The sequence below is a fragment of the Xenia sp. Carnegie-2017 genome, unplaced genomic scaffold (genome assembly GCF_021976095.1).
Source record: "Xenia sp. Carnegie-2017 unplaced genomic scaffold, XeniaSp_v1 HiC_scaffold_22, whole genome shotgun sequence".
Lineage (NCBI taxonomy): Eukaryota > Metazoa > Cnidaria > Anthozoa > Malacalcyonacea > Xeniidae > Xenia > Xenia sp. Carnegie-2017.
In genome coordinates, this window is record NW_025813485.1 from 4,889,549 (window position 1) to 4,900,570 (window position 11,022).

At 32.5% G+C, this 11,022-nt stretch overlaps 1 protein-coding gene across 1 annotated transcript; it reads left to right on the top strand.

The window, feature by feature from the left end:
• Positions 1-1,200: 1,200 nt before the first annotated feature.
• LOC124446725 (nicastrin-like) lies at positions 1,201-11,022 on the top strand. The gene is given in 22 exon segments (XM_046997588.1): positions 1,201-1,285; positions 1,629-1,721; positions 1,838-1,961; positions 2,264-2,349; positions 2,458-2,496; positions 2,721-2,791; positions 3,204-3,284; positions 3,977-4,118; positions 4,800-4,897; positions 5,048-5,158; positions 6,332-6,396; positions 6,487-6,490; positions 6,493-6,567; positions 7,166-7,288; positions 7,469-7,647; positions 8,009-8,060; positions 8,920-9,012; positions 9,529-9,607; positions 9,707-9,846; positions 10,016-10,149; positions 10,230-10,281; positions 10,427-11,022. Coding segments are annotated over 22 exon segments (2,046 nt in total). The 5' UTR covers positions 1,201-1,215; the 3' UTR covers positions 10,562-11,022.

Consider the following 11,022-nt stretch of genomic DNA (forward strand, 5'->3'; position numbering starts at 1 on the left):
TATGTTTGCAAAAAACTTTCACGCAGCGCAGACTTGACAATCGTTGAAAATTTTTTGTAATCACAATAAGATCCTACATGTATTATGAAATGTGTGCTTGAACAGGACACCAAGTATTCGAAAATTCATTGAGTGTCTCAAATTAATAAAAAATATTATACGTTAATTCTTGGAGGTAGATTTAGTGGTTGTACGGGATATTAAATTTTATAGGAACAGCTGTTTGATATAATACCGATTTTAATCGTTACAGTCGTATATTTCGAAATGATTGACGTTGTTAGTCAATCACCGCAAATGTCATGAGCACCAATGAAATCCAAGCCAAGGTCAAAATGTATGCTTGTGACGGTAAGAAAGTCACTCAAAATTCTTCTAAGGTTGGAATAACAGAATTATTTTTACTTTTTACTCATTAGAATGAGCAAAATAATAAAAGTGATTTTATTGGTATTTTCACAAAATTATACCACGCTCTTTTATGGGACAAATTAAGTTCTCACCCCGCACTCCACCATGACACACCAAAAAATAAACTTGTTTTGCCTAAGGCAGCCCTAAAAGGGTTGTTTTAGCTTGTACACGGAAAGTCTTTGATCTTTTCCCATGAAAACAGCGCTTTAGATATTATGAACAAGAAAATGTATCATTTTTTATTTTTGAATCAAATAATATATAAAACTGTGAAAAAGCAGAAGAATGGAATCATGAAAGAGGATGAAGTAGTGTTAATAATGTGATATAAGAATCAGAAACAAACCATCGAAGAATAATTGACTAGAATCATGTGAATCACTGAATTCTCAAATTCCTGATTCCGCTTCATCAAACCTCGAGTAAAAAAACCAAAATAAAAGGACCAGTTTTATTGATAAAGGTAGATAATATCCTAATGTTCTCTAATAAATCTACTACAGTGAATAAAGAAAAACATTGACTTGATAGCAACCGTTATAGCTACCAGAAATTTTGATTAGAATGTTCATAAAAAGAATGTACAACGATAACTCGACAGTCCAAACAACATACTTGAAGAGAAATTTAAAATGCTTGTGTTTGGAAAAACAAACATATTTCCATACTTCTAAAATATTTTGGAGAATTGCTTATTGAGGTAAAATCTTTACGTACACCAGAAAGAATCAAAGAAATGTAAAGGATTGGACGGCTTAATAATTACACCCCCCCTGATTTTACATGAAAATAAATATCAAAATGGTGAAACTCTGGAACGCAGTTCTATTAACTTTTTTCTTATTATCTTGCTTATTATTTTCAGCATCTGGTAAGTTTTCTTTAATTTGCACTGCTTGACATAAATATGTTATGAATTTTGAAATGTGCTTTTAATACTTTATTTGAATTGAAAGATAATCGTGTTTTAGTAGGAAGCCACGAAAATTGTTAAGAAGAATTTTCAAATGAAACTGTACGATATTTCAGAATTGACCAGTAGAAATTACCATCTAAAAATTGGAAATTTGAACTTTGAATTTAGCAGAAATTCAGCTCTCTGGTACATTCAGACACGCGGGAAAAATTATGGTCTTAACATATTTTAAGAAATATAGTCTCAAAGATATCAAATACCTAATAATCAATCCAAACTTTTTCTTTTTGTTGTTTAGGTGATAAATTAGAAGACAGTATATACAAAACAATTAAATATTTCAAACCATGCACTAAATTGCTTAATGCTACTCATCAGATTGGATGTACATGTGAGTGTTACTATATAATGTTTTATGTTGTCTTTTCTGGATGTTATTGTTACATTGTTTGATTGACTGACTTTCATCTCAAATTGCTTATTATAATGTAATGCTCAACTTTATAGCCAGTCGTAAAGGTAATGTTGGTGTTGTTCATTATATTGACTCTGAAGAAAGTTTTAATTGGTTATTGCATGAAGGAAAACATGATCCTTATGTCCCCTTGTTTACAGCTGAATATTTCACACAGTGAGTTCTTGGAAAATCTTATTTATAATTGTTAGATTTTAATTGGTCCTATTTCTTGTTTGCCAAGCAAGCTTTTGGACAAAATTGACAAAAAAAACTTGAAAATTATTTTTTTGTTTCTTGCATCAAAGTAAAATGTAAGTTGTATTCCAAAAAAGCCAACAACAAAATTTATTCAAATACAAATGAGCATTTTTACAGAGTTGATACGAAGCATCAAAAATTGCTGTTTGATTCAAACTATTGTATTATTACTAAATTGTTTGATAAGCTTTTTGAATGATTTGCTGTCTACTTTATAGCGACAGATTGAAAAGGTTAAAAGATGCCCACAAAATCTCTGGAGCTTTGGTTCTTCATGATAATAAAACTACTCCCCCAAGTTCAGGTGCGAATTGCACTTAGGTATTTTTACCTTTATTTTTATTCTGTGAAGTAATTACAAAGTAGAGACAAAACTGAAACTTTGGTTTAAAAAGGGAATTTTTTCTTTTAGGCTTTTCACCAGAGTATCCATGTCCAAATCAAAATTTTGGTAAGTTTGGAACCAACACAATTGTTCTTTTAAAGTAATTTTAAAAATGTTATTGCTTCTTTGTTTGTGTAAATTTCTATGTTGAAGAGTGAATTATTCTAGTTAAATCAATCAGAACATTTTGCTTGGCATGGCGTTATACAACTTGGCCTGACATATAACTTGTAACATCATTATCATGTGGCTTGACGTAAAGCAACCTAAGTGAATATATTTTTCAATAGATATTTGCAATGCTAATGAGCAGGAACACTGTTGTGATGCTGGTGATAAAAATTCATCATGGAATCCTAGTGTATGTATAGATGCATTTATCATTTCTGTTGTAAACATGCACAATTCTATTTAGTACCAAACACATTGTTACAATTAGTGAGGATGTATTTTACGGCATGAATTACAGTTGATATGCATGAGTTACATGAAAGACCATATGTAAACTTGAGTTTTAGTTCATCTGGCATAAATAGTGTTGAGTAAAATAATCTTCATTCAAAGAATTTGTTTTTGTGGCACAAGTGAAAACAAGCTTTAAATGATTTCATTTGTTGACGAATAAACAAAGAAAAAAGCTAGATTTCTTGTTTTATGTATTTAAAACAAATTTGCCTAGTTCTGAAGAAGCTTATTGCCAAGCATGCATTTTTTTAGGATTCTATGCTTTTTCAGTAACAAATTATGTATGAGTGTTATTCTTACATATTTAGGGCTCAGCAATGTCGTATAACTACTACGATTTTCCTATCTTTGCCCTTTATGATCAACATGAATATGATCAACTGATAGAGGTTTGTCAATCAATTTATTAGAGTTTAATATTGCAATGTATAGCTAGCTGTTGTGCATGGTCTACATGAATACAGAATCAGGAACGTTAGACATGCATAGTGAATCGAATGCTCAAGTATTCCACTCGAAATTTTAGATATATCCTTAACCAATAGACATAAAGAAAAAATAAATTACCATTGCTTGTGGTTGCTCCATTTAGATAAACTTAGTAATTATAATTGTAGGCATAATATATAAAGCTTTTTTTAAACTGTATGGAGTTGTTTTTCAACAATGGCGTATCCACATTAGTAACTGGGCGGGAGAGACAATTTTCATTATGTGTATGTTTTTCTGTATTAAATTCTTTTGAATTGTTTTTAGGATTATAACATGCATGTATGGATATTCTCTCCCACAATTTTCTATTAGGCTAGCTTCATGTGCGCAGTGCGCACCTACATTTAATGTCTTGCGAAGAAAAATCCGTCATATCATCTCGTATGTGTTACACAGATAGATAGATACAGATACAAAATAGATTAGGTGATGGAAAGCCTGTACATGCTTTTTAACTGTCAATTATTTAGCTTTTCCGTGCAATTCCGTTGAAATTGTCACTATTTTTATCACTATGTCTTGACAATTACAGTATTCGTCTATTGTGGCCACAAGTTTTTGAAATTCAGTTGACATACATGTTTTTTAGTGCTATAGAAAACACAACAAAGCAATGAATAATGAGAAGCCCGACTATCCGCTTTGTGGAGTTGAGTTGCGATGCTTTATGTATGCTGCTAAAGATACACCGACGTGTTTGAGGAAAGGTGAAATACCAAGTTTCTCTGAACGTAAGTTACAGCAGATTCTTAAGTAGTCAGCTATGTTCTATTGGGTTTTAGCTATATGCATGGAAGAAGATCTTTATTAATCACTAAAAATTGTATTATACTCGTTTTTATTAAAACGTTGGTGCAAAGAAGTACAGCAAGCTGACAAATTTCCAATATATTGTGCATTGCTTCTGCAGTCACAAATTAACCAATGGTATTTTATGCTATTAACTGTATGCCCATTTTGCGGCATTATAAGCAAGGTTTTTTACTCACACTTCAGTCACGGAAAAAAGAGCGCTCTAGTTTTTGATCGTTTTTTGTGTAAAATACCCAAAGTCTTGAATATTCCAAAGAAATCAGCCGATAAATTTGTTTAAGTGAGACTGTAAAGATCAGTTTTGTTTTTAAAGACTTCTTCGAGTGATTTTAAACTGTGTCATAGTCATCTAAAATATGTATTGTATTTGGATGATTTTCACTATTTTAGAGTTAGCTATATCCCAAAGTTTTCGTTGTTTCTCTATGACTTAATTCAAATAAAAGGCCTGCTGAAACTAAATGGTTTTCTTTTTGAGTGTTTGGCATATGTATATTTCCCTGATTATGTCATGAAATAGTGTATATTTCCATTACATTAGTTTCGTACCAATGAATAACGTAATTGTGGTGTCTAATCTAGCGAAAACTTTATTTCAGATATGTTCTGTGATCCATTGGGTGACGTCAATGTTTGGGGAACATTGTTTCCATTACAGAATGAAACAAATCCTGAAGTTGTGCTTGCTACTGCAAAGGTTTATATATATTATGAAACTATTTGATTTGTTGTCATAAACTTGCCTTGGTTTAGGAAAGGCATTTTTTATATATAGAGAGAGTTAAACATTACTTCACTTTAAGTAACTGCTTTGTACAGTGTGAACACTTTTTCGTATGTTTAATAGCTTGACAGCTCAGCATTTTTCCATAATTTTGCATTTGGGTCAGATAATGATGGCTCTGGCATAGCAGTTTTACTCGCTGTTGCAGATGCTCTTGGAAAACACAAACGAAAAGTAAGTTGTAATTCTGATGCAATGTATTCTTTGCTTGTGCGATATCTACGCAACAAGCCAACAACTTAGGTTTTATTGAAAATGTTTAAATTGTTATGAAGTCGATGGGTGTTCACATCATGATACGTACACATGAATCAAATTGAATGGGTGTTCACATCATGATACGTACACATCATGATACGTACACATCATGATACGTACACATCACGATACGTACACATCATGATACGTACACATCATGATACGTACACATGAATCAAATTGAATGGGTGTTCACATCATGATACGTACACATCATGATACGTACACATCACGATACGTACACATCACGATACGTACACATCATGATACGTACACATCACGATACGTACACATCACGATACGTACACATCATGATACGTACACATCACGATACGTACACATCATGATACGTACACATCACGATACGTACACATCATGATACGTACATCATGATACGTACATCACGATACGTACACATCACGTACACATCACGATACGCATCATGATACGTACACATCATGATACGTACACATCACGATACGTACACATCATGATACGTACACATCACGATACACATCATGATACGTACACATACGTACACGTACACATCACGATACGTACATCATGATACGATCACGTACACATCATGATACGTACACATCACGATACGTACACATCATGATACGTACACATCACGATACGTACAAATCATGATACGTACACATCACGATACGTACACATCATGATACGTACGCATGAATCAAATTGAACGGGTGTTAATGGAGAAATGAAATATTATTGATTCAAATCAAGTTGAAACATTTTATTGTTTAGTCAAAAGGCAGTGTTTTTTGAAACTCAGCTGGATTCCTTGCTGTATTTTATGTTATACTGTTTACAGCGTTAGCTTGTCGAGATTTGCAACTAATAAATAATTTGTGTATACTATAGACTGCGCTGCCAAGAAGCGACTCTACTTAAGCTTGCGTTTAATTAAACTATTTAATATATCATGAAACTCATTATGTTGCACAAGTGTTGCTTATAGCTCGTGAATATCCTGCACTTTTTATATATGATACTGATTGTCTTTTTAAGATTATTTTACTATTTTTATAAGACCATATGTGATTTGTATATGTTTTACAGGGGTCAATTAAGCCTCCTGAATCGAAAAAGAAGAAAAGCATATCATGTTTTCATTTTTTAACGGAGTGAGTGATAATGTTGGTTGAAAAGTGTCTTCGTAGCTGCCATATGTAAAAATATGTTTATCATAACGTATTCATCAATGATCATAATAGGAATCCTGGGATTATATTGGCTCATCGCGTATGGTTTATGATATGATTAACGGTTATTTTCCAAGGGATGTCAGCAGTAAGGTTAGTCACTAGCAACATTTAAACAAACTTCTTGTAATAAACATTTTTAATGTCCTTTATTTGTCCAATAAGTTGTTGCATGTCATCAGACGGCCTTTAAACGAATGATTTCGTAGAAGTTACATGTTTGGGCACGCGTCTCTGAATGCCTGTAAATAACTAGCGAAATGAGTCTTCTTTTTAGAACTTGTATTGCATTATATTGTCCGTGATTTTAGGCAATAACTTCATAAGATGTGGAATAAATAGTCCTCTAAATGATTTTTTTTGTACGTTGTGCTACTTAGCATGTGTGTTGGTGCAGATCATCCATGCAGAGTAATCCAGGTTTGGTGTTTGTGTTGACTGACATTTTGGACAAAAAGTTCACCTTTACAGTTGATCCTTGACAGTTAACTCTGAAGGTAACTACCTCTAAGGATGTCGAAACGTCAGTCATCACCAAGACCAACACTCTTTATCAGGACTGCGTTAACCTGAACGATCTACATCTACAAACTTGCAACAGTACTCCCGGACTCAAACCACTGCATGTTTGCTTACGTATGTTATAATATTACTGCAACTGTTATTAAACTGTTTTTATTTGTTGTTATAGTTTCCAAAGATCGGTCTGTCTAATATTTTGTATTATATGGAACTTAACCAAGTCGGTTTGTCCGATGAAAATTCGTTATGGGCCCACAGTCACCCAAATCAACATAAAGATGCTTCTGTGAAGGTACGTGTATGGTGTTTCTGGTACATGGTTACAACATATGTAAATCATTGGCTAAATGCTTTACGTACATTTTTCAATAAACTTTCATCCATACATGTAATCGTCCATTTTATGGTCGTTAAACACTAGCATATTGATAAAAAAAGTTCGGAAACAAGTTCATAACCTGTTTTTTTTCAGGCTATGCTAAATTTGCTATCTAAATTTGGTGCGACTGTGAATTTGTCTATTGAAAATCCATCTGCGAATTCGTCACATCCCCGACCATTGCCTCCTTCGTCTTTACAAAGTTTCCTAAAAGAAAATGGAGGTGTTCCTGGCGTAGTTATTACCGACCACAAAGCAGCGTACACGAATAAGTAAGGGTACTTTACTCATTTACTCTTGAAATCAGACTAATCTCTAATGATTTGTATGGCTACTTGTATTTTGTTCAGTCAGTGATTTAACTATACTCAATTTGCTTGCCTAATGCGTAAGATGCAGAGACTATGCATATGGCGTTCTAAATCAAATGACTCCATGCATTTGTCACGGAAAATGCGACTGAATGCCTAAACAGGTCTGACGTCTGACGCGCAGCATTTCCTGCACGAAAAAATACCGTTGATGAAATACTAGTAATTTTATTGCATTTCTTTGTTTGTCACATCAAAGTATTGTTCATTGCTTGTTTTATTTATTCATAACCAAAAAATTTATGTTGCTTCAAATGCATAGGTTTTACAACAGTCGTTTTGATGAGTTGGATTTGTTTCAAAGCAGTGTAAAGGTAAATGTTTGGTAATTCAATGTAGCTGACAAAACAAATGATCCTGTATCTAAATTTTGATAGTCGAGATTTGAGAGTAATGATTGATTCAAGAACACATGCAAAGCATAAAATGAAAAGCCAAAAGTCAAAAATAAAAAGTCGATACTTGATTATAAAGATGAATATGACAACAAATCCCTTCTGTTTTATTTCCTTGAAATTAATGCTGAATGTAGACGACTGTATAAGAAGAATGATAGGCTATCGAAAATTTAAATTGACCGTGTTGGTAGTGAATAGGTAATGCTAGGAAAAGTTAAGATGAAATTTTTTTATTTCAAAATTATAAATCTGAAACATATTGGTTATTGTTTTGCAAAAAAGTCCATGTGCTACTGAATATAATATTTTGTGAATTTTTGTTGAACTCCCGCCGAATTCGGCCGACTGAATTGACTTTAATAAGTATATGTTTAAAACGTGCCATTTGCAGAGTGCAATCTAATAATTCTGTCGATGTATTAAAAACCCAGTATCATAAAATCCTCATGTGCCAAATGTGAGTTGTATGTCGGATGATAATATGTATTCTTTTGTGTCTATTAGCTTTTTTAGTTACTAAAATCATATATACAGATATATTAGGATTTATATTACCTACAGTTTTCCTCATGAATTTTCGCCTCATTTTCATACACACTGTCAATTTTTTGACTCTCGACTTTCTATTTTTACCTCTCTAACTTTATTCTCAACTCTCACTTATTTATTGGCAAACTCGAGGTATATAACTACATGTTGTAAATTATTGTTTAGTAAAGCGGTCTGTGAAAAAAACTGTTCCAAGCTGAATTTTGCCTATATTTTTGTTTTACAGAATATAACAAATTTGGCAACAACTGTTGCCAAAACGTTGTATAAGTTAGCGTACAACGAAACAAAAGATGACATTGAAGCTAGTGAAGAGTTGGTTAGTTTCATTCTGTTCTCTATTTACTTTGAAATTGTTTATTGTTATTTTAGTCATTCAATAATGCCACAATTATTGAAATTTTTTTAACCGTGAATAATGTGTGAAACTTTTGAATTTGCGTGCAATCCAACGCGAAAGGGTTATTAGTGTTGCAGTATGAGACTTTAATTGTAGATATGTAACTTTTTAATCATTTTATTCATTTCACTCATTTATCATAATTGAGACATGTTGAATTTTCTTTCATAAATACAAATATAAGTATTAGTCAAAAACGTCTTGATTTTCCCGGTATTCTGATAATTCAAGGTAGTATTCCTCCACATTTTGGTTTGCTTTTATAAAATTTTGATACAGATAAAGGAAACTTAAATTATCTGTCTATACTCAATTGCTTATTATAACAAATAAAAATCTTTCTTGAGAGTTTTTCCAACTACGATTGACTAAGCCTATTCATATTGGCTAAGCCTTACTAAATATGTGCTACTAATTTTTGACTTGGATATGTAGGTAAATCGACTGTTGATGTGTCTGTACAATACAGGAGATTGTTCTGTATTTTATGATGCTGTTTCGACAATACATAAGGGTCTGTGATCTGCTATCTACTTTTTGTAGTTTTTGTCTTCCTGGAGGCAGATGGAAAACATCATTATTCTTACTTTCTTGTATTCATTTTTCTTTACAGCGTCAGAAAGAAGAAACATCGCACGTTATGTTGGAGTTTTCTCTGATAGTGGCCAAGTTAACCTTTTCTCAAGCTTGATAAAATACCTGCTCTCTTATCTCACAGGAGAAAGACTCAATCAAACGAAGTGTGAGCGTGAAGTAAGTATAGTTACAGTATATGGTTTATTTGAATTGAATCCAGCTAAAATCATGTTGTTTTGTGAAAGCAAAAGGTATATTAGCTCAAATTATGGATTGATGTAAATGACGTCTTGTTTCCATATTCCATGATAGAAAGACGTGATGACAGAATTTTGTCGATTTATAGGTTGATTATAATATATATAAGAGAAGTATAAAGGAATGCGTGCGAGCCAGTGTTTACACATCTATAGCGAAATCACCAGCATTCGATCTTCATGATTATTCTAGCAAATATTATTCTACTTGGACCGAAAGCAGGTGTGCATTTTTTCGTTCTCGACAATGTTTTAAAAAAGGCGACTGTTGGTGATAAACTTGCTTTTTCATTCACATCCTAGGTGGGAAAGTTGTGGAATGCGAATGTTTCTAATTGGTGATCCTGTACATGAGGTTAGCTGGAATCTCACTAGCAATTATTGCATAATGTTTCAATTTTCTTTGTTCAAGGTTTTAGTACGAACAAAACAACACTATAGATGACTTAACGACAATTTTCGTAATATTCATGTTGCATTTTGAGTTATTATTTATTTAGGCGATAACACTAACCTGTGGTATTGTCGTCACTTTGTTATCCTTGGTGGCTACCGTGTTTATGTACATGAAAGCGGAACAGTTATTTGTGTCTAGTGACTGCGTGATGGTTATCAATGACAATATGCAATCGTAAAGAACATTTCCTTTCTTCATCATCAACAAAAATTTATTCCATGAGGAATTTTTCCTTGTTGTGTGAAGCCCGTATGAACGAAATTCTTTTTTAATGAAGCTGCATTTCTCGTTGTCACAACTACATTTTGTTAAGTACATGTATGATACACATACTGTGAAAGTTCATCTACGATATTTTATCAGATTTTGTTTAAATTGAACTGCAAAAGTAGATAAAAAAAAACTGAATTTGTTAATGTCCATCAAACAAAGAGTATTTCTAGATTAATTGAATAAGAAATATGAAATTAACAAATGAGAATTTGTGAACGATGTGTCCAAAAGCTTTGTAAATTAATTCGTATAAATAACATTAATAACCTTTCCGATGGCTAGCATCTTTTTCTGAAATTTTCGCCAAACTATGTATGTGCAGTAATATTTTCCCAAGAATAAAAAAAAACATTAAACTGGTCAAAA